This window comes from Haliotis rufescens, unplaced genomic scaffold (genome assembly GCF_023055435.1).
Source record: "Haliotis rufescens isolate VD_foot unplaced genomic scaffold, xgHalRufe1.0.p SCAF_15, whole genome shotgun sequence".
Classification (NCBI taxonomy): Eukaryota; Metazoa; Mollusca; class Gastropoda; order Lepetellida; family Haliotidae; genus Haliotis; species Haliotis rufescens.
Genome location: NW_025963835.1, coordinates 5697711 through 5723020, shown reverse-complemented (window position 1 = coordinate 5723020; position 25310 = coordinate 5697711). Strand labels below are relative to the sequence as shown.

Genomic DNA, 25310 nt, shown 5'->3' with positions numbered 1-25310 from the left:
GAGTGAGTATTGTTTTACGCCGCTTTTAGCAATATTCCCGCAATATCACGGCGGGGGACACCAGAAATGGGCTTCGCATATTGTACCTATGTGGGGAATCGAACCTGGGTCTTCGGCGTGACGAGCGAACGCTTTAACCACCAGGCTACCCAACCGCTCCAATTGCAGCTGGAAGTGCGTCCCATAGGTGGGTCAGAAACATTTGATCCTTGTTTCGAATCTCGGTTTTCCCTTATTGTGTTTCTAGGTTTATCAGCACCATACTTGCAGGCTTCATCTACAAGGTAAAAGTCTCAGGTGTACATCACTTCAGAGCCTCCTCCCACACCAAGCTGACTCGCCGTGATATAACTAACGCAGAGTCGGCGTAATGCAAGACACAAGCACAGGGAAGGGGGTATGTCAGGTGGATGATGCCTTTAAGGCAGGTAGGACTACAGTGCTGCAGGCAGCCTTGGTAATACAAACACCGTTTATCCAGACAACCACTCAATGCTCAATAATATTGTGCCTTCGTGGGACACCCGGGAAGTATAGGTCTCCGCTGCCCAAAACGTGACAGAGCCGGGGTCGTTAGTGGGGTCAAATCAGTCCTTTAAAGTTTCAATCCAGAGTACATTCAGTTTAGGCTCAGGTAGTTTCTCTCCCAGACGCTAGGGAATAAAATTGAAACTCAACTCAAGTCTAGAATGATTTGGCAAGTCTAGATTGCCTCAGCTCTGAAATTGAGGGTTGTTCTGGGCTCCATTTGGATTTTGTTGTTTTTATTTTGTAAATATATATTTTGAAATAAGATAAATGTATTTCTGGGACTAAATGTCAGTCTAAGGCTCATGTCACTCACTCAGTGTCCAAGGCCATTCACTTAAGGCTGAAATCCACGAGGGTGGAGCCTAGGAGGAGTTACCTGAGCTTAGGCTCATAACATTTCAGAGTGACCTCGGACAAGGCCGAAGTCACTGAGAGGGATTTAAGCCGGGGACTGCGTTGGGCCTCCGACACTGACCAGATTAAGATCAGGTGGTTGAGCTGATTGCGGGTCCTTGTAACCTTTCAACCTAGGTGATTGCTCATGCTATCGACCACTGTTTTTCACAAATGCAAGTATTTACATACCATTGTTGTACAGCGGGTATGTTTCTGAGTGCAACGTAAAACTTTTGGAAACTCACTTTCTGAAAGAAGGCACAACGTTCAGGAGGTGAATAAGTGCATGTCACTTTCCATTTCTGGTAAGCTTGTCGGGAAAAAAAACAACGTTTATCCAGAAGACGTTGACCGCATTGTCGAGTTTTTTCGTGCTGAAACAACTGCAACTAATTTTATTTGATTTGGATGTTTCCAATGATAAAAACAGCTGGCCTCCAAAAACTATTTTTTCTATTTCCGCCCTTTTCACAATGGAAAAAAGGCAACTATAATATATATATTATATTTCTTTTAAAGTATTAGGCGATAAAGTTACGTTGTTTTTATGACATAAACGCAACAACTAGAACGACCTTTGACCTCTGCTGCTTCAAATGTGGAGGGTTTATCGATCGTGTCATTTACTGAAAAAAGGATGCTTCTTTTTTTCTGTTCGTTGAAAATATGTGTACCCCTGACTCGTTTGAACGCTACCCAGAGGCGTTGAACCATTCAGTAGATTTATAGTTCTTTGAGTGTTAGATGATGCCAGATAACATCTTTGACCCAGAACAGAAGACGTTTTATCTAATGTTTTTAATAAAAGATTTTATGTTGAAATACTTAATCGGTAAAAACGCTCTCGTGCCCTTTAACACTTGAACTAAGTGACCAGATTATATCCTCAATGCACCCAATTCACTTTCCATCTTAGGGAGGGGAAGGGTAGCTCCATGGTCTAAAGCGCCGCAAATCGCTGAACTGGGTTGCGTCCACTTGCAGTGTCAGGATCCGATGTTTTTGAGCCTTGGTGTAGCAATTTGTAGCTGTTCATGTGGGTTTGAAAGTATGCTCTTAACGTAATCCCAATTAGTTGACATGGCGTAATATTATTGAAATTCTGCTCAAAGCGGCCATCCACACCCTCACGTATGTTACCCCACCCCATCCGGCATATCACGTCCATCAAGTTTGGTTACCCCAACATGTCACGTCAACCTCTTACTTACCTTACCTACCCCACTGTCGCTGAGCATCCTTTCTTTTGTTTCGCCATCCTCTGTATCTCCATATACAAACCCCTGAGCCCATTCCCTCATGGTTCTCGTGATCTCAAATTGTCCGCCCTTTACTTTCATTAACATTTTACCGACCAATCAAACGTCGAGTTATGGGAGATGAAATGAGACTTCTCATCGGCAATTGTAATGGACATGAAGGCATCCTAACCATCAAAACGACTTTTAAGGGCTTTCTTTTAAGTGTCAGTTGATTTTTCAATGTTTTTCGAAAACCCTATCACGAGACTGATATTCTTGCTACGCCAACCCAACACCGAGGTTGGTTTGTAACTCGCATTCTGATTGGTCCGTTAGATTGAGTAGCGCAGTAAATCAAATTGGCTAATGAAAATCGAGGGCGGGTAATTTAAAATTGCGATAACCACGGGGGTTGGTAGTGGTACCTATCCTATCCCAGGTTTGTTTGTTTGTTTGTTTGTTTGTCTTTGTTTAACGCTGTATTCAGCAATGTTCCAGCTATATTCAGGCGAGTCTGGACCAGACACTCCAGTGATTGACATCATGAGCATCAATCGACGCAATTGGGATACGATGACATGCATCAAACAAAGTCCACGAGCCTGACCACCCGATCCCGTTAGTCGCCTCTAACGACAAGCTTAGTCGCCTCTTATGACAAGCATGTGTTTCTGAGGACCTATTCTAACTCGCATCTTCACGAGTTATATCCCAAGTCATGAACTATATAATCACCGCGCTGCCTGCCAGGACTCGCTGACTACCGTGTATCCAGAGACTTGAGGACCCTGAACCCCTGAATACCGTTTATCCAGACACCCGAGGAGGCCACTGATCCACATATCTAAGAAGCCGCTATTCGATTAACAGAGTTGTTTCCCTTGGAGGTGCAAGGATCGCCTGGCGTCAGTTCGAATTCCAGTTTCGCCCTTAACATGCTGCTACTCTGTGTATCATATTTGTGTTCGTGGCTTCATAAGTGTGTCTCACGCCTCCGACTTTCTCCTCACCAGCTGGAACACACGAAATAGCTGCTATAATGTTCAAAGTGGCAATAAACCCAACTCACTCACTCACATACAAAGGCGACAAATACCCCTTGTGTCTTGCAGTGAAACATTCGGAACGGAATACTAAAACCGAGTATATATCGTTTTTAGGTAACGAAGAGGGTTATTTTTTTTTTATAAACCCAAACTTTGCCAAAGTTAGGCAAAGAACTCATACCCAAAGCTGACAGTATTCCATTTCAAAACACACCTAGAAAGCACAAATCGACCATCACATCATCACCAAAAACATATCTATTTCCTCAGTCCTTTTCCCAGTCCGAACCACGGCACATCGGCTCCAGCCCGCTGACATCCCGTGAACACACCACACACTCGCCCCTTTGCACAGCCACCTCCGTCTCAACATCCACGTCGCTCGTTCCCCCCGCCTCCAGACAACGTTCATGACGCCGTCGATCCCCCTTCCCTTTCGCTTACCTTTCCCAGTCCCTCCCGAGACAGCGTTCTCCCGTGTCTGCCCGCCGGCGTTACCTAAGAGTTACGTGGCCGTCTCTATCCACTAACACAAGCTTTGTGGCTCCAGCACTGGAGGCCGGCTGCTGGCGATGTTGCTGGATCAAACAGTGAGGCTGAGAGAGCCGCCGCTAGTCCAACACTGGGCTCCGCGGAGGGCGAGACAGGTCGCCATTTCAAACTAACAAAGTGAGATGTGTCAACAAACAAACAACAAAAAAATCATAAAAATAAAAATAAATATTTATTTTCGGATAAACGCTGCTGTGGTATTGGGAGGTATCTGAGCTAGGAGCGGGGGCGGCGTGAAGCTAGATGGAGCCGTGGGGTTGGGGTTTTAGGATGGTGGTGGTGGTACATACATGCTATATAACGTACGGTACATGGTACAATAGATACTGGCTCCGTGACACTGTAACTACAGACATATATGTAACGCTCACACCAAACTATTTTACATTATTTCTAAGATTCGTTATTGATATGAATAATATCAATATTTTTAATGGTATAAACCACCTTTCATTAAACCGACTCTTTCATCCGTGGTTTAACACCTTCAACCGGTTAAATATCCCGCTGAACAGACGGCTAGAGTCAGAGTTATCCGCTGTAGTGAGGACACGTGAAGTGAGCTGAAATAGGGTTAACGTCGCGTTCAATATTATTGCACTTATACAGCGACGTGCATGTACGTGTGTGTGTGTGCGTGCCCACCGAAATACCATGCCGCAGTTTAACATGAATACCCTACTCAGACACAGTGTACTGACTCCGAGCCGACCCCTTAAGCACCAGGCAGGGTAACAATAAATACCATCTTTTAACGTCTTTTGGTATGACGCGGCCGGTGATCGAACCCCGGACCTTCCGCTCTCCGGGCGGACCCTACCACTAGACAACGGAGGCGGTCTTGTACCGAGGATAACGCCGACGGATTGGTAAATCTGGAAATCAAACGAATATTGTTTTCATATAAAAGTGCCTCCACTGACACTGGGTTTACATGGCAGGAAGTGTATATAGGTGCAAGAATTAAACATAAACGTCCGTGTCGTAAAACGCAGCAATAAAGACACAGCATCCATACACTCTCCGAGTTGAACGTGTACACATTCCCCATAAAACACGATCGTCCCATGTGTCTGTATGGCAGGTAGATATGTATTGCGTCACCATCACTAAGCGCACCATCAGAGCCCGGCCAGTTTAAGTAGATCGTATTTTCCACCCGTAGCGCGCCTCTAATTCACAAAAGGCCCCGACAACGACATGTAGAGATTCCAGCGATATAGCTTGTATACGAACCACAAAAACATACTAAAGCTGACTATCAATTTTCCTGATTATAATTAAAGATTGCAAACATAAACAGTCACTGCACAAAGCAGCGTGATGCAATGACCCAGCACGGTGAGCATTAGGGGCCGGTTTATTGCCAAATGGCCCGATATTTATTTAAGCATGCCTTCGTGTATAGCCGTGCATCTTTTTGCTTTTGTTCCCGGTGAATATGGTCACATCAGCATGGAAACTAGCGACAGAAAGTCGGTTTTGTCCTTGTCAGCAAGATACGGCGAGGCAAGAACAAGACGAACCGCCCCCCTCTTTAGCGGGTCTTCAACCATGACGTATTAGCCGGTGCACATGAATGAGAGTTCCCCCATGCAGAACGATCCGCTTTGGTAAGGGACATTTTCTTCTTACCCGTGGGATGGGGGAACACTAGCTCTCATCCTTTCTCTGGCGCCTTAACCGCTTAATCCTTCCTATGGATCTACCCCTCCCCCTTCACCCCTCAACCCCTACCCCCTCCACCCCCACCCCCACCCCAAACCCCGTTCTCCGACAGCTCCCATCTTTTCTCTATCTTGGAAGACGTTATTTCATGTTCATCTGTCGTTCGCCTTTGTGTAATTGTTATGGTATGAAAGAGATTTCCTTTGCCACAAGATGCTTTCCAAAAGTTATCCTTTCATTATTATCTGGCGTTGCTGACACTTTCACACACACACTGCAGGTAGTCGTACAACTGGGAGAAGGTGCTCTCACCCAGTCGGTAGAAGAGCACTGTAACATAGCGAAATTACTACTATTGGCGGCCTACTCACTTTTTATTATTACTGATCTCCATTATTTCTGATAATCATTTTCATTGTCGTCCCTGTCAATTGTTCTCACTGTTGATGTCCAAATTAGGTATTCTTGCTACTGATGTCCTAGTCAATTGTTCTCACTATTGATGTCCTCGTCAATTGTTCTTGCTACTGATGTCCTCGTCAATTGTTCTTGCTACTGATGTCCTAATCAATTGTTCTTGCTACTGATGTCCTAATCAATTGTTCTGTCCTAATCAATAGTTCTTACTACTGATGTCATAATCAATTGTTCTGTCCTAATCAATAGTTCTTACTACTGATGTCCTAGTCAATTGTTCTCACTATTGATGTCCTAGTCAATTGTTCTTGCTACTGATGTCCTAATCAATTGTTCTTGCTACCGATGTCCTAATCAATTGTTCTGTCCTAATCAATAGTTCTTGCTACTGATGTCCTAATCAATTGTTCTGTCCTAATCAATAGTTCTTACTACTGATGTCCTAGATAATTAGTTTTTTTCTGCTGTTGGACCAGTCAATTATTCTTAATCCTAATGTTCTGATCAATTGTTTTTATTACTGAAGTTCTAGTCGATTGTTCTCACTACTGATGTCCTATTCACTTGTTTTTACCACTGATGTCCTAGTTAATTAGCATTGTTCTTACTACTGGCGGTCTAATCACTTATCATAATAGATTATTATGTTTACTATATGCACTCTCTTTCGTGACTCCTGGATAGCCCTCGTTACTAATGAATATTCTTGTTATCATTATTGTTACTAACTCACTTTCCAGTTAACTTTCACTGACGTGCTCAGTCAAAATTGTTAGTCCTGGCGTCACCCAGCTGGCCTACCTGGCGTCACCTTACTCGATCTATCTTACCTACCTCAATTCGACGTAAAATCCAACTCACTCACTCACCCTGCCATTGCTGTATCAGTGAGTGGGTGAGTGAGTTGGGTTGAACGCCACTTTGAACAATATTCCAGTCACGGCGTGTCAGCGTAATTGGGAGGAAAGCCCGAAGTGATGCAGGTCTAAGACATTTACTTTGGTGAAACCCACGAACACGGGTATGGCGCTGACAAACCTAGAAACATAATCTCGGCGAACCGGGATTCGAACCCATGGTCATCTGAGGTCAGTCGTCTGAGGTCCGTAATCGGCGTCCAGACGCCCGGGTTCGCCATGCTCGTGTGTTTCTTAACGTCTAAGCTCGGCATCACTTCAAGTTTTCCTCCCACAAGCTGACACCTCGTCATGTACTGAACATTGTTTGAAGCGGTGTTACCCCTTACTCACTCACTCACTCACTCACCTTACCAATGCGATATCAGTTTCACTGCAACAACATTTCGTGGCGATGGGCTTGCAAAAGAAATATTAATAAGCTACAAATGTATTTTATAGCTGTATTTCACGTAGTTAACAATAAGATTTACGCTAGTCTAGCGTGACAAAATGGCATCCATTGTGTACAAAACACTGACAACAACTAAGTTGCTTGTCAGTTTAATTGAATATAGCTTTGATACGCGAGCCTTCAAACTGTGAGAACTATGAAAGTCATAATGCCATAATTAAATAAATTATATACAAATATATTACAGTTGTTGTGATAGAATTTCAAATTTGACACCGCGGGGTGCACCTAATAATCTCGCCTGAAGGTGTCTGAATGGTTTAAGCATTTGAGAGATCAAAGAATTGGGTGGTTCTTTTTAAGTGATGCTCAAATGTGGTTGAAACTAGCTTGTAGATCAAAGTGTCAGATGCACTGAGCTGTTTGAAGTTTAAATTATAAACATATTCATATGGTGACAAATAGTTACTCGCTGGAAAATGGTCCTCTTTGCTTTCTGTATCTTTCTGGTTAATGTGAGATATGGCTATCGCCCTCACCAGGTTGAAATTGGATGAGGACAATGTTGGCGTTCATCCAAGGTGTTAAATGAATGGTAACGCTTCTGTGCATTGTCGGTGAGCGTGTTTTCATCAAAGTCATCATATTCATGTTATGTATATGATGGTGTCTATGCGTACTTTTTTTAAGGAAACGATAACCAGACAAAACTTAATTTTAATGTTTAAAGCAAGTGTGCATAAGGCATCTTATCATCACATCTGATATATATAATTATAATGCAGTGGTTGTTATTTTTTTTAATAAATGTGTAGTATGTCACAATGAAACATGATATAAAACACTGCTAACATTTGCCATAAGCCCTAAAACGTAATACTGTTGTATCTTAATTGGCTTTAGAATTCAAAAGCGTCATGCATTCCCAAACAAGCTTCTTACAATTGAAAGACTGCACTGACCTATCGGGTTTTCAGTATGATTCAGAGTGTCTCTATATCGTACAAACCAAGCCTGCAACAAGAGAATCCCAGCTTCAAGTCTTCCAGACATACGTATAAGTGCATTTTCAAATGAGCCTTTGATGAACTTTGTGTGTTTACAAAAACGCCCCCCAAATTTAAAACACCTAATTGATGGTGACAAACCATAGTTTGGGAGTAAAGTGGCTTCAGACTTAAATTTTCTCCATGCTTGATTTAATGCAAAACCCACGTAGCGGCGTGGTTAAGCTAATACAACACGCCGCTAGCAGGATCTAATATTTAACAATCATTCATCAAGTTTTGCTTGTGTGTTTTTGACCAAGATTAGCGACACTTCTAAGTGGATGAGTAGATGGAACACCAGAATACGCGTGAACAAAACGCCGTCCAATGTCTACACTTAATGGGAAACAAATACTCAATCCATCAAATCCCGGCTTTAAGTCACACGAAGGTTGGGCTTTACTGTAGATTTGGATAAAAATCCATAAAAGCGTTTTGTCATACTTTGAACGTCGGTTTAAAACGTGCCATATGTATTCATTTGATGTCACCGAACCCATTTCGGGTCGTGAAACTGTTACGTAAAACAATAGTGCTTGGTGTGCAACAGGGTTATGTACTGCGTCCTATTCTGAAAATGATAACAAATATTCAAAAGCCCTAAATGTTTTTACTGGTAAATAATCATAACTTTCTGTTTCAAGCTGTTTTCCCCAATGAAAGTGATCAGTGTGCATCAATTACGTCCTATTTATGTAACGACTTTATACCTTTTTGATGTTAAATGATTCTTGTATATTGGCCAGTGGTTTAGGTTCAGACATATAGATATGAATAAACTTTTGTTATTGATTGTCAAACTGACCAGTTCTTTTCCTGGTCAAGTATCGGTATAAATTCGCTATAATGAAAACATCCCAAAGCATTTGTCGGCGCCCCTTATTGAAGATTTCTCTCCATTACAAGGCCACTGTGGATTTGTACTGACCGATGGTCAAGTATGTGTGCTCAAATGACCAATACAAACGACTAATGTGGCTAACTCATCACGTCAACATGTGAAAGCGGTCCGCGCGATTTTTCACACATTTCTGTTTACTCGTTGTCGGTAAAAACGAAGGCTCTATCGCCTCCCAAATGCTTCTGAATACCCTCCCCCTTTCGTCGCGTCTGAAACCGGCGTTAAGCTATTATTTGCGGGACAAATACGATTTGGCCAATGTGTATAAAATATTTAGAAATAGCTGCAAATATGACAAATCTTCCCGTTTGTGCCATGCATAATGTTTCATTGTTTTTTCGAGCGACTGCAAGGCGCCCGTGATGTATTATTTAACACACCCTCGACAAGGGGTTGATTCGTCCTATGTTCTTAACACGAAAATAAATCCAACGCGTTTAATCAAGATATTTTGCTCCGTTACGTCAATATGTATTTTCTGTGCCACTGATTATCAAATATGTGACGCCCGTGTTGATTTTCATTGTAGGCATACTTTCAAAACTATAACCTGCATCTGGATGTATCATTTCTTTAACCGACACACACTGGTGTAACGAAATGGAGAACGTGCGTGTTTATATGTTTATCTTACAGCCCGTTTACATGCTCTTATTTGGTTACATGGGAATAATTTGCTCAAATGCACAATAAAACACAATGGAGTGTTTACACAAATGAGTGAATTTTAATATGGTGCAAATTTGCACCTAGTTGGACTAGGTGCAACGTTTATTTTACTTCAAAAACAAAGTATACACCCATATTTGGTTAAATATGAGACAAAGAAGAAATTGTTATTGATTGGAAATGTATTTGATATGGGTATCATAGTTGCATCTATTATATTATATCTATTATCAAAGCTGAATATTCATTTTACACCTATTTCGTGGATACGAAATACACTGCCGGACAAAAGAAAGTATACACCCATGTTTAATGGTGGCTAAACATGAAACAAACAAGAAATGGTTACTCGATGATGATGTATTGATAGTTTGGTTTGGACTTAAAGTTTGCAGTGTTTCGGCAACTGTTTTCAACCTAGTAATGTTGTCATAACGTTCGCACTGTTTGTTCAAATGCAATTTTCAAGTGTATACTTTCTTTTGCTCGGCAGTTTAAGCCAGGATGTGTATGAAGTCCTCTATCCAGTAAGACAAGCAACATGTTTTTGAAGCAGTAATGAATCAGTCAATGGAACGGTTCCATTGTGAGGGATTGTTGGAAACTTGAATAGCTGCCACATTCTGGAGCAATGCCATGATGAGTTGGAATTGTAACACGAACCTAAAGCAATCACAGCCAGGCAAAGATGACAATTTTTCCTGAACTGGATTTGTATCCAACTCCAACATGTTTCTTCTATGAATATAAATGTTTACTGCCTGCAACTGCTTAACAACAGCCATATCATCTCTCTCCATCCTAAACATCATTGCAACATTAACACGAAGACGTTTGACAGATAACTGTCTTAGATTTAAAGCAATCAGAAAACTCCATTACGGTTTAAGTGAGAAAAATCCTATCTCGCGAAATAGCTACACCCTAGGGTCTTACAGTGCATAATTCTTAAGAAGGTGTAAATTAAGGAATCGTTTAAAACCGAACGCCGGTTAACAGGCCGACTTTTCGTCGCGCCGTCATGTTCATTAGAGTAGCCAGAATCTGGCATTTCGCAGCAGCATCGTCGCCGAGTTAACTTTTCGATACCACCGCTTTATTGGCCAATCGCTATCACTAATTACCACCCCGTGGGGCGAAAGGGTGGCATGAAAATTAGAATGATGGGTTTATCTGAAGCGTATGTCAAAACCCTAAGAGGTTGCGATAGTAGAGATAAGGGCATATCACAGAGGAGTCTGCAGTTTGTGGTCGGGGGACTTTCAAGTCTGACTGATGGACTGTATATCGAATTAATCCAAACCTTCTGGCTTGCGTTGCGAGAAAAATGGAAGGAGAAGAAATTAAACGCTGTAATAAAAACATGGCCGTAGGCATAATTAAATATTGTTGTTTCACTTAAAGCATTGTTTTTCATCATCGTTTACACTGAAATAAACATCTCGGTGTTACGAATTGCAAAGAAAGCAACTGGCTTGAATGTATTGGTACGTGGAGGCTTTTACAGTCCAAATTCTGTATTATGAAAATAGCCCGAGCTGGTTATCTCGAACCTGTGGACGTCGAACTTATTTTCATCTCGAGGGTTAGAAATGTGCTTTTCATGTATAGGATAATCTACTCTGCCGATGGCTGTCCAGTCGAACACCTGCAGTGGTCATGTTCCAATTGGGCGTTTAGGTTAGTGGTTAAAGCGTTCGCTCGTCACGCCGAAGACCTGGGTTTAATTCCCCAACGAGTACAATATGTGAAGCCAATTCTTGTTTTCCCCTGACATAGAATATTGTAGTATACGTAAAGCTAAACTAAGTCACTTATTAAAATCGCCGTATCCTAAAGTCTAGGCTTGTTTGACAAACGGTGATCTTGACCATGCAATAATGACCCCTGTCGGGTGTCATTGCGTAACAAGTCATACAATGCTGTACACATGGGCCAACTCCTGTGTAAGTGTGTCCCAGTCATCCCGTTGTCATTGCGTAACAAGTCATACAATGCTGTACACATGGGCCAACTCCTGTGTAAGTGTGTCCCAGTCATCCCGTTGTCATTGCGTAACAAGTCATACAATGCTGTACACATGGGCAAACTCCTGTGTAAGTGTGTCCCAGTCATCCCGTTGTCATTGCGTAACAAGTCATACAATGCTGTACACATGGGCCAACTCCTGTGTAAGTGTGTCCCAGTCATCCCGTTGTCATTGCGTAACAAGTCATACAATGCTGTACACATGGGCAAACTCCTGTGTAAGTGTGTCCCAGTCATCCCGTTGTCATTGCGTAACAAGTCATACAATGCTGTACACATGGGCCAACTCCTGTGTAAGTGTGTCCCAGTCATCCCGTTGTCATTGCGTAACAAGTCATACAATGCTGTACACATGGGCAAACTCCTGTGTAAGAGTGTCCCAGTCATCCCGTTGTCTGAAATGTTGTCACTCACCGTACAGAGTTGATAGTTGCTCATACGACTTTGTCAACGAAGACAACACTACCATCCTCAACACCCATAGTAGCCCCGCAAATCTTGGACCCTCAAACCCATAGTAGCCCATAATAGACACAGCTACTCTACTAACATCGACAACCATAGTAGGCACAGCAACTCTACCACCCTCAACACACAGTAGCCCCAGCAATTCTCCCACCCTCAACACACAGTAGCCCCAGCAACTCTACCACCCTCAACAACCATAGTAGACACAGCAACTCTACCACCCTCAACACACACAGTAGCCCCAGCAATTCTCCCACCCTCAACACACATAGTAGCCCCAGCAATTCTCCCACCCTCAACAACCACAGTAGCCCCAGCAACTCTCCCACCCTCAACAGACATAGTAGCCCCAGCAACTCTCCCACCCTCAACACACAGTAGTCCCAGCAACTCTACCACCCTCAACACACAGTAGTCCCAGCAACTCTCCCACCCTCAACACACAGTAGTCCCAGCAACTCTCCCACCCTCAACAACCATAGTAGCCCAAGCAACTCTCCCACCCTCAACAGACATAGTATCCCCAGCAACTCTCCCACCCTCAACACACAGTAGCCCCAGCAACTCTCTCACCCTCAACAACCACAGTAGCCCCAACAACTCTACCATCCTCAACACACAAAGTAGCCCCAACAACTCTCCCACCCTCAACAGACATAGTAGCCCCAGCAACTCTCCCACCCTCAACACACACAGTAGCCCCAACAACTCTCCCACCCTCAACAACCATAGTAGCCCCAACAACTCTCCCACCCTCAACACACACAGTAGCCCCAACAACTCTCCCACCCTCAACAGACATAGTAGCCCCAGCAACTCTCCCACCCTCAACACACACAGTAGCCCCAACAACTCTACCACCCTCAACAACCATAGTAGCCCCAACAACTCTCCCACCCTCAACAGACATAGTAGCCCCAGCAACTCTCCGACCCTCAACAACCACAGTAGCCCCAGCAACTCTACCACCCTCAACACACACAGTAGCCCCAGCAACTCTCCCACCCTCAACAACCATAGTAGCCCCAGCAACTCTACCACCCTCAACACACACAGTAGCCCCAACAACTCTCCCACCCTCAACAACCACAGTAGCCCCAACAACTCTACCATCATCAACACACACAGTAGCCCCAACAACTCTCCCACCCTCAACAGACATAGTAGCCCCAGCAACTCTCCCACCCTCAACAACCACAGTAGCCCCAACAACTCTACCACCCTCAACACACACAGTAGCCCAAGCAACTCTCCCACCCTCAACAACCATAGTAGCCCCAGCAACTCTACCACCCTCAACACACACAGTAGCCCCAACAACTCTCCCACCCTCAACAACCACAGTAGCCCCAACAACTCTACCATCCTCAACACACATAGTAGCCCCAACAACTCTACCATCCTCAACACACATAGTAGCCCCAACAACTCTACCATCCTCAACACACATAGTAGCCCCAGCAACTCTACCACCCTCAACACACACAGTAGCCCCAGCAACTCTACCATCCTCAACACACACAGTAGCCCCAGCAACTCTACCACCCTCAACACACATAGTAGCCCCAACAACTCTACCATCCTCAAGTACCACAGTAGCCCCAACAACTCTACCATCCTCAACACTCACAGTAGCCCCAGCAACTCCTGTAACACTAACAATCACAGTAACCGCGGCATTATCAATTCAATACAATTATCAAGCCCGAATAACACATGTAGCCACGGCAACCAAACAATACACACAGTATAATGAACACATTTAGAACTTCTACCCTATCCCAATTCATATCTGAAGAATTATTGACACCAAATCCTCAGTCCTTTGAGTTTTACCACGTACAAACTTTTTGTTTCAGAGATCTATTAGATCGGATGAAAATGTCTCACAACACCAACGTTCGTCTCAACGAGTGAGGTTCGGTTCCGTATCAGTCAGTTTCAGTAAAGTCCGAGGTTCACGGTATACCTCCCGGGTCCTCTTTTCATGTATTATCATGTCTTTTGAACTTTTCTTTATATCAACGATGGCGAGACGGTAATTACCCCAGTAAGCCGACTCATATAAAATCATTTAATGATCAGCAGACCTTGCGTTTTTAGTTCCTTATTTTTGTAGCAACTTTGTTTATTACGCCACTCCGATTCGGGGAGATAAAATTATGAGCCTCGTGCGTTGTGCTCCATAGTGGGACGGCACTTCGGGTTCATTTAATGCGAAAATTTATCTGACATTATACATGTTAAGATTACACTATTAAGTCATATTTTCAACCAGTCATTTAGGACTAAAGTGCAAAATCTCCATTAATTTCGTTTCGTCTATACTTCTAAGAGTGATAACCGTAAAAGGTTGGTTGGATGTAAAAGTAGAACTGGCGCCACATGCGAAACCGCAACGCCTCCATCTAAGTTCATATGTTTTAGCGTGTTAATTTAATGTAAAAGGCGACAGTGGGTGTTTGGGGGATTCGCTAATGCAGGGGTAGGTTTCTGTCGAGGATGCGGTGCCAATCGCCAAAATCTATACATATTTGCATAAGTTCTAAGAAACCGACGCAGTGCAAATAGTTCTAATTATACATCAAACACGCCTGCCTGACGTCCCCAGCAAGGTTCTCATATACTGTCTAATGGAACCGAACCAGAACATAACCGCTTTATTCTGTCTGTCATAAATAAACAAAATAAATACCCAGTCTGAAGAGGCGGTCGGAGCACTTTCATTATCCGTTCCCGCGACGTAAGAAAACACTCCTCAATAAGTGTTGTGTGTCATTTAGTTAAGATGGCTTTTCAACAAGTTGTACCATTTTTTGTTGTACACATGCTTTAGAGACTTCGTTTACTATTTGTTCTATTCCTATTGTTTTCTTGGTCTTCGTGTCGAGTAATTTGAAGTATTGTACTGTTGTTATACAGTAGACTACCGTTATAACGAACACGCTTACAACGAACCGACGGATATAATGAACTTACTTTTTTGGTCCCGACTATTTGCTGTAGTTATGCTGTATATATCCTTACAACGAAGTACGGTTATAACGAACTAAAATTAGTAGTCCCTTTAAGTTCGTTATAACCGTAGTTTACTGTATTCTGCTTCCATGGTAGATTACGTGTAAGTAAGCTAATTTCACCAAAGTGGTGTATATTTTCGCCTACAGAAAACTTATTTCAACCACATGGCTGTAATCCTGTTAATAGCGTCATCAAGCCCACATCACTTGGCTGCCATGTTAGTCGTGCCAGAGTCCGCATATTGTGGGTTCGTATCACAGATAACACCGATTATGATTCTTGGTTTGTCTGCACCATACCCGTGCTCGTTGGTTTCACCAAACTGGTAAACGTAGACCTGGGTCTATTCGGTTTGTCCTCCCATTTCACGCGGACCCGTGAAGATCCGGGGTAGAATAGGTCTTCAGCAACCCATGCTTACCGTAAAAGGTGACTATGCTTTTGGTAATAGGCGACTAACGGAATCGGGTGGTCCGGGTCGCTGACTTGGTTGATGCATGTCACCGCATACCAGTTGTGTAGATCGATGCTCATGATGTCAATCACTGGAATATCTGGTTCCAGACTCGATTATTTACAGACCGCCATCATATAGCTGGACTATTACTGAGTGCGGCGTAAAACAATAATCATCACATCACATAACATCACGTGGACCGCCGTGATGTCACTCGAATACTTTTCAAAACGCATTCTCAGTCTCACTGCACTCACGTGTTAGTAAGCAGGTTGGTTTAAAGAGGTGTGAGGTGAAATGGGGTTTAACGTCGCGTTCAAGATTAATGCACTTGTATAGCGACGTAAATGCATATTGTATAGTGCTAGCTCACTGAGATACCATGCCGCAGTTTAACATGAATACCCCACTCACATACAGTATACTGACTCCGAGCCAACCAATCCTTGTTTTAGCTCCTTAGTTCCGAGTGCCGGGAGGGTAACAACAAGTACCATCTTTTAACGTCTTTTGTTTGAAAGAAATGTTTTCAATATAAGGCCATTTTATAACTGTTATCTTATTTGAGGCAATTTAAAAAGTTACAAATCGATATCTGAGTGAACGTTGTTTCTTTTTCGCCACAGCAAGCAATAATGCAGGTGTAACAACAACAAAGATCTTTAAAGGCACATCTTCAAAGTCTAACAATATCTGTATATCGTCGTACCGAAATGTACAAAATGAGTATCATTCTATGTTTGTGTGTAAACTCTATCTCCCATTAAGAAACACATGTATTCCCAAGAAGATTACATCTCATCTAAATATCAATTTGTTTTGCACACCCATGTCAAACTGAAATGTTACAACTGCAAAATATGCGCATTTTACATACAGAATAGAAGAAACGAATCTATATTGGCTTACTCTGCCCTGTATTCCAGGTGTGTGCGTGGGGTAAGTGGGTAGGTGGGTGGGGTATTTGGCGTTTGGCTCTGTATGAGGAAGGCAAACGCTGTCTATCATATTCTGAGCTAACAATAACACGCGTGAGGCTGGTGAGGCTGGAGGCCGAGCACGCACTGGCACACGTGCACAAACACACAATAACTTGCACCTGTATGTATAACAGTGTTTACCCTGGAACTGAGACTTTATCAAATAAACGTTTCTTTATGTTAAAACGTATCATGATATTTTGAAAACTATTTTTATCATACAAGGGATAGTGGTATCGATGCAATATACTAATGCAATCACTTGGTATCATGATCCGATACATATGCGAGGTCGCCTAGCAGGAACAACTTCCATGCTCCATACATCGATATAGCGTTTGCTTGTCCTATACACTATTGTCTTATGCTCACAATACTTTAAGATAGGGGTATCTTGATGTGTGGGCGATTCTGTATGCAAATCATTTAGCACTATACTATACGCCCCCGGCGGTGCACTCCAACATTGTATTCATACGCGGTTCCTGGAGCTATTTCGTTGAGAGAATTTACTTCCTATTGACATCAAACATTTTAAGCAGGACAATATGATAAGAGAGTATCAATACTTGTGTGTGTCCGTATCGTATATATCGTGCATTAGGATCAAACATATTTATTCCTAATAAATATTTATGATTTGGAAACAGTCGGCTAATAATCACTGTGATCTGAATTGAATTGCTCAAGTCAAAAGTATATTTTAAATGATGAAGTATTTTGTTTGACAAAAGTTTAATAAATCGAACTGCAGTTTCTTATTAAAAAAATAATAATGATATTTTCGTTACTTCATTACATTTACGAAGAAACGTTAACTTACTATTCGTTTTTAATTAAAGACAAATTGTGCAAAAACATATGACAGTTTGTTTCGATGAGTGAATTGACAACTGAGGTCGTCGTCAGGCCATGATTTTAAAACCAACAACCAATCAGCATGACTCTTACAAACGAGTTCGGAATAGACCCAAATTCAAAATGGCGGCGGCGCGTGAGCCTTCGATATATTTAAGGTAAAAGCGTTAAGTTAAAACTTAAATATCACGAAATATCTTTTTTCACGGATGCTATTGCATACTACTCAATAGTTAGTAAGGGTTGAACTAACGTTCAGCCAATCGAAGAAAACGTCATGACATCTTTAGAACAATGAAACCTTTCGAGAAATTACACCGTGTGGACATATGATGGTATTCTACGAATTAAACATTGTCGTTTCACATCGACCTTACTGAAGCAAAGGTTTGGTCAGTGGACGTTACGTGGACATATTTGGACGCAATGAACTCAGGATGGTGTTATTTGTAGTGTGCTGCAATATGCAGCGAAATTGCATCAAGTTTTGACTTTTAATCAGCGCCCTTTGTTTGTTGTTAAACGCCTCACTCAGCAATATTCCAGCTATATGATGGCGTTCAATGAGAATCACATAATGTAAACATACTAGAATGTATGCATGACACTTGATTTGTCAAGCTTTATAGGTACATGTAATATCATTCTTTCACTGAGACCGTCATCTGATTTCGTTAAAAACATGTATGTACATTCTTGGTCGTCATGGAGACAAAAAGGGTGACGTGAATGGATATTATTTTACGCCACAGATAGCACTGTTCCAGCTTCATGAGCACGGCCTGTAAATGCCCGAGTGTTGTCGTGACAGTCGTTCAGCTACGTGCCATGTCGTGGTGAGAGAATGCCGACATGAACCAGTTCACACGGTGTAGCCACCCGATCCTCTTTTAGTCTGCTCCTCCTGTAAGCGGGGCAGAGGTGGTCCAGTCGTCTAAGGCGCCACAATACGCTGTGCAGAGTTGCTTCCCTTGTTCACGCTAGAAACCTGTGATTGTGGGTTCGAATCCCGATTCGCCCCATTTATGGTTCTAGGTTTGTCAGCACCATACCCGTGCTCGTGGGTTTCACAGAAGTGGTGAACGTCTGAGACCTGCATCACTTCGGGCTTTCCTCCCACATTAAGCTGACACGCCATGATATAACTGGGATACTGTTAAAAGCGGCGTTAAATCAAATATGCTCACTCACTTACTCACTCTTCTTAAAGGCATTGAGAGCAGTCCCCACCCGGACTTTTGTGGAATTATCATGAAGATAGTGACACTGATGTTTACACTAATAACCACAGGTATTTAGGGTCACGGAAATTCTTTATCATACATTTGTCTATAATTACATATAAAATCATCTTAAACAAGATATAGTCTTGAACTCTACAAGACAGGTAGATGTAGTGACAGTAGTAACGGTAGATGTAGTGACAGTAGCAGTAGATGTAGTGTCTGTAGTAGCAGTGGGTGTAGTGACAGTAGTACTAGTAGATGTAGTGACAGTAGCAGTAGATGTAGCGCCTGTAGTAGCAGTAGATGTAGTGACAGTAGTACTAGTAGATGTAGTGACAGTAGCAGTAGATGTAGCGCCTGTAGTAGCAGTAGATGTAGTGACAGTAGTAGATGTAGTGACAGTAACAGTAGATGTAGCGCCTGTATTAGCAGTAGATGTAGTGACAGTAGAAGCAGTAGATGTAGTGACAGTAGAAGCAGTAGATGTAGCGCCTGTAGTAGCAGTAGATGTAGTGCCTGTAGTAGCAGTAGATATAATGCCTGTAGTAGCAGTAGATGTAGTGACAGTAGAAGCAGTAGATGTAGCGCCTCTAGTAGCAGTAGATGTAGTGCCTGTAGTAGCAGATGTTGTGACAGTAGAAGCAGTAGATGTAGTGTCAGTAACAGTAGATGTAGCGCCGTATTAGCAGTAGATGTAGTGACAGTAGTAGCAGTAGATGTAGTGACAGTAGAAAGCAGTAGATGTTACGACAGTAGAAGCAGTAGATGTAGTGTCTGTAGTAGCAGTAGATGTAGTGCCTGTAGTAGCAGTAGATGTAGTGACAGTAGAAGCAGTAGATGTAGCGCCTGTAGTAGCAGTAGATGTAGTGCCTGTAGTAGCAGTAGATGTAATGCCTGTAGTTGCAGTAGATGTAGTGACAGTAGAAGCAGTAGATGTAGCGCCTGTAGTAACAGTAGATGTAGTGACAGTAGAAGAAGTAGATGTAGCGCCTGTAGTAACAGTAGATGTAGTGACAGTAGAAGCAGTAGATGTAGCGCCTGTAGTAACAGTAGATGTAGTGACAGTAGAAGAAGTAGATGTAGCGCCTGTAGTAACAGTAGATGTAGTGACAGTAGTAGCAGTAGATGTAGTGACAGTAACAGTAGATGTAGTGACAGTAGTAGCAGTAGATGTTGCGCCTCTAGTAGCAGTAGATGTGGTGCCTGTAGTAGCAGATGTTGTGACAGTAGAAGCAGTAGATGTAGTGACAGTAGAAGCAGTAGATGTAGCGCCTGTAGTAGCAGTAGATGTAGTGCCTGTAGTAGCAGTAGATGTAGTGACAGTAGAAGCAGTAGATGTAGTGACAGTAGAAGTAGTAGATGTTGTGACAGTAGAAGCAGTAGATGTAATGTCAGTAACAGTAGATGTAGCGCCTGTAGTAGCAGTAGATGTAGCGCCTGTAGTAACAGTAGATGTAGTGGCAGTAGAAGCAGTAGATGCAGTGCCAGAGGTGCAGTTGTTACAGTTTTCGTTGATGTTGTAGTAGTGACAGTAGCAGCAGGGGTAATTATAGCGACATTAGTAGTAGAAGTAGTAGCAGTAGTAGTAGTAGTAATAGTAGTAGTAGTAGTAGTAGTGGTAGTGTCAACAGTAGCCTGTATAGTATAGTTGCAGTGGCGACAGCACTACGTCAATGACACATGTTGCGACAATGACGAAACTCTATAAGCCAAATAATGACGTCATGATGACTTAAATCCCGCACTTCAACAAATACGAAGCGTGTATTGCTGTCCTCCCCACGAGATGCGAGGATGTGGACTAATTGACATGGCATAGTTCCATGTCCCACCAACAGGGGAGAGTGTCGAGACATGCACATGCCATGTGTTGACAATTGTGTTGACAGCGCAACACGTAGAGAATAGTTTACCATAAAACCTGGGCGCCAGACCCAAAATTCCCCATTCGGCAGACAACCGACATGTATGTACCTTCCGGCAAACCATTCAAACAAAATGCCCATCGATATTAAAAACGTCAGTATACAACAACTGTCTGTGAAACAGGCCGGGATCAAATAGCGCTTATTCCCCACAGACATGGATACATGTAAATATTACTCTGAAAATGTTTCACAAAGAATATCCGCATTTCTTTATATACAACCCCTGGATTTTAGTGAAAGAGATTTCTCTGTGCCGGCTAAGATAAATCCATTGGAGACTCGATGCTTGTCTCTCGCTTCGCTGTTTGACTGGCTGTCTCGCTCGGCAGCCAATGCGCAGTTCAAATATTTACGAGCTTCTTTATCGCTGAGCCCAAGCATGGCACAACCCTCCCGTATGCAAGCATCACACGTCATATTAAAGGATGAAAATATTGTTCATAAATTGCATCTATTTGTTCAAACACGATCGTCGCCACCGATATGTGTTTACTGTGTCAAGGGAGGTAACTCGCAATGTTGTATCACTCCAAGAACTTTCTCGTTGGGGACTGGTGGAATTTCGTGGTTTAAATTCGGTATTGTTGACGGTCCTTCGTTCTTATCTTGTTTGTATTTATCATTTGAGACCCACATTTAGAATAAAGAAATACATGTAGGCTTTTGTGTGGATTTGTTTTCTCAATAAGAACAATTAAAGTCTTGTTTCTGAATAAACTTGGTATATTATGATTTGAGAACAAGCATGTTTACGTCAAACGTGTTTATGATTCTTTGTTTTGTGATTATTTCGAGGTTGTTTACAACATTTAATTACGTTTTAATGTACACATGTGCTTTTCTTAGTCCTTTTTATTGAACAGTTTATAAATATAATATTTCAAATGTAAATTAAATCTTCAATGTATCTTAACACTGAATTGTTCGATAGCCATTACTTAGAAGATGACGAATAACAATGTAGACACAATTTGATGGATTTTGTTGCATTTACGGTAATTAAAGAAGTTGTTAGCCATAAATTGGGTCTACTTTATCTAAACACTTTCATGAAATAGACATATTTCATCCCAGGTACTATTAGCATCACCTTAGGATATTAGTGGTGTTTAAAAATAAGATGGACGTTTTCCTATTTCTCGAAGCCAAGCACCTGTCTGGGGTGTTGAATGTGCCTGGACTTACGCTGCTTTGTGACAGTATTTCAGCTCTGCATGTCGCTGGCACGAATACAGACGATGTAAGTGATACAGTTCGTTTTTAAATAAAACGTAACTTCAATATCAAATGCCGTATTACGTTGTATTATTATCATGAGAACATTTGCGGTACTGACGACCACTGTGTTGTATGTTGTATGCATATGATGAAGAGGGATTCTTCATCAGGACGTCATATACTATATGCCACCTTCTGTAATATATTACTATAAAAGCAATAATATTATATCCAATGTTATCATTAAAAGAACATTTATGATAATCATGCTATTTCAATGACATCAAAGGGAGGTGGCCTACAGATACTGTTTTATGTCATGATGATGTTAATGATAATAATAATAATCTGCATCGCCCCATTTCACAACAATCTTTAACAACAAACAATTCATTGCTACAAAAACACAGCCATGTGCATAAACGCGCGTGGACTCTTTTCATGTGTATAGTTCCGCCTTTTCATAAACACCGAACGCTCCCGCGAGGGCAGTTTAAACAGATCGCTAGTTACGTTTACTGAAGCGAAAATTTTATCATCATAATTCAAACCTCAATTAAAAATTAATTTCTTTGGAGCACCAGACCATAATCCAAAACTTTTAAGTGCATAACAACAATAATCCCAAACACGAAAAATAAAACTGTGGCCCAGACAATGTGTCTCTCTTCAGTGGCTAAGAGAATCACATTTATTCGCCGACTTGTTGGCGACGGTAGAAAACCCGGTTATTAATTTCCCCCAGGCTCGTCTAATCCGCGTAACTGCCCACAGTGGCCCCCTTACTCTTCCCCGCTCACGACAGCAACTGTAGGTAGAGGCAGCAGGGCGTGACTAGGCAGTAGTCGTAGTGGTAGTTGTTCTGGTAGTTGTAGTGGTGGTAGTAGTAGTTGTAGTGGTGGTGGTGGTAGGGATGATGGTGGTGGTGATAGTGGTTGTGGGAGTAGCGGTAGGGGTGGTGGTTGTAGTAGTAGTAGGAGGAGGAGTAGTAGTAGTAGTAGTAGTAGTAGTAGTAGTAGGTAGTTGGCGTTGTATGTGTCCGATCGTGTTGATTGCAGTTGTTCTGGTAGTTGTAGTGGTGGTAGTAGTGGTCGTAGTAGTTGTAGTAGTGGTCGTAGTAGTTGTAGTGGTGGTGGTGGGAGGGATGATGGTGGTGGTGATAGTGGTTGTGAGAGTAGCGGTAGTGAGGGGTGTAGTAGTAGAAGTAGTCGTAGTAGTAGTAGTAGTAGTAGTAGTAGTAGTAGTAGTAGTAGTAGTAGTAATACTAGTAGTGGGAGAAGGAGTAGTTAGTAGTCGTGTTGATTGCAGTTGTAATGGTAATTGTAGTGGTGGTTGTAATGGTAATTATAGTGGTAGTTGTAGTGGTTGTTGTAGTGGTAGTTGTAGTGGTTGTTGTAGTGGTAGTTGTACTGGTAGTTGTAATGGTTTCTGTAGTGGTAGTTTTGGTAATTGTAGTGGTAGTTGTGGTGATAGTTGTTGTAATAGTGGTTGTTATGGTGGTTGTAGTGGTGGTTATATTTGTAGTTGTAGTGGTATTAATAGTGGTGGTTGCAGTGGTATTTGTAGTGGTAGTTGTACTGGTGGTTGTACTGGTGGTTGTAGTGGTAGGTGTACTGGTGGTTGTAGTGGTAGGTGTAGTGGTGGTTGTAATGGTTGTTGCAGTTGTAGTTGTAGTGACGGTTGTAGTGGTAGGAGTAGTGGTGGTTGTAGTGGTAGTTGTAATGGTAGTTGTAGTGGTAGTTGTAGTGGTGGTTGTAGTGGTGGTTGTAATGGTAGTTGTAGTGGTTGTTGTAGTCGTAGTTGAAGTGGTGGTTGTAGTGGTAGTTGTAATGGTAGTTGTAGTGGTTGTTGTAGTCGTAGTTGAAGTGGTGGTTGTAGTGGTGGTTGTAATGATAGTTGAAGTGGTTGTTGTAGTCGTAGTTGAAGTGGTGGTTGTAGTGGTAGTTGTAATGGTAGTTGTAGTGGTTGTTGTAGTCGTAGTTGAAGTGGTGGTTGTAATGATAGTTGAAGTGGTTGTTGTAGTCGTAGTTGTAGTGGTGGTTGTAGTGGTGGTTGTAATAGTAGTTGTAGTGGTTGTTGAAGTCGTAGTTGTATTGGTGGTTGTAGTGGTGGTTGTAATGATAGTTGTAGTGGTTGTTGTAGTCGTGGTTGTAGTGGTGGTTTAATGGTAGTTGTAGTGGTGGCTGTAATGGGGATGGTGGTGGCTGTTGTAGCGGAAGTTGTAGATGTGGTGGTAGTGATGGTTGTAATGATGGTTGTTTTGGTTGTAATAGGTGGCAGTTGTAGAGGTAGTTCTTATGGTCGTATTGGTGGTTGTGGTAGTGGTGGGGTTGATGGTGTTGGTGATGTCGGCGGTGTTGGTGTTGATAGCGGTTCGGTTTGATTGGTGGTGTTGATGTTGTTAATGATGGCGTGGTGATGTTGGCGGTAGTGGTTTTTTAGGGTTGTCATGGTGAAAGTCCGGACTGTTGTGGTGGTCACATGTGTTGTGACGATGAGCGTTGTCGGTTACTACGGTCGTTGTGGTGGTCGTTACGACGACCACGCTGCTGTTGTTGGTATATTTGCTGCGTCAGTAGTGGTGACTGTGATCGTTTAGGTTGTCATGGCGGTGGTTAGCTAGTCGTTACTGTAAAACTGCTTGCGAGACGTTAAACAATATTCACTCACTCACGTGACGATAATACTTGCCATAAGTGGAAACATCGTAGGTTAAGAAACAATTGCAGTGCTGCTAAAATACGTACACATATCCGTTGCTGTTACTAACAACAATCTATCAATAAAAAATAATACCAAATTATTGATGAAAGGTGAATCTCCATTACACGATTTCTCAGAAAAAGTATGCTTAATCTCAACTTGAATTCGAGAGTGTACAGATGGCCACAACAAAACAACATCACAATGTGGAGACGACTGTGTGCCCCAACTAGTACATTTCTATAACATGACGCAACAAATCAGTTTTCAACGGTTAAATCATCACTGAATTCAACACATTCACGCTATTCAACCTCGCTAGGGATTCAAATATCAAATCAGATGACAATATTCTAATTATTTTAGCACTGGGCTGTTGCTTCATGGGCAAAGCCGAACTAATCTCGTGGGGCATTAAACCTGATGCCCTGTTTCAAGACTGGAGTTAGTCGGCTGCACATTGTTCTGTAATTGTCATTAAGGCTGTTCAGAGTTCAGAACAAGTATTTTTCATTTGTGAGACATCATTTGATCTTTAGGAGAAAAGTTAAAGTTCCAGCACGTTTTACTGTTTTTCGACACGACTCGCGAGCGGAGTTTCAGTAGGTTGAGAGGTTCTGCGCAGCAATTACTCACTCGACG

The 25310-nt window shown here is 42.3% G+C and overlaps 1 protein-coding gene across 1 annotated transcript; it reads left to right on the top strand.

Moving 5' to 3' along the window:
* Positions 1–370: 370 nt before the first annotated feature.
* On the top strand, positions 371–14147 carry LOC124135025 (sialidase-like). Its single transcript, XM_048395964.1, has 4 exons — positions 371–457; positions 3765–3883; positions 12830–13944; positions 14137–14147. Exons 1-4 carry the CDS (start codon positions 371–373, stop codon positions 14145–14147), a joined length of 1332 nt encoding a protein of 443 aa, XP_048251921.1.
* Positions 14148–25310: the final 11163 nt, after the last annotated feature.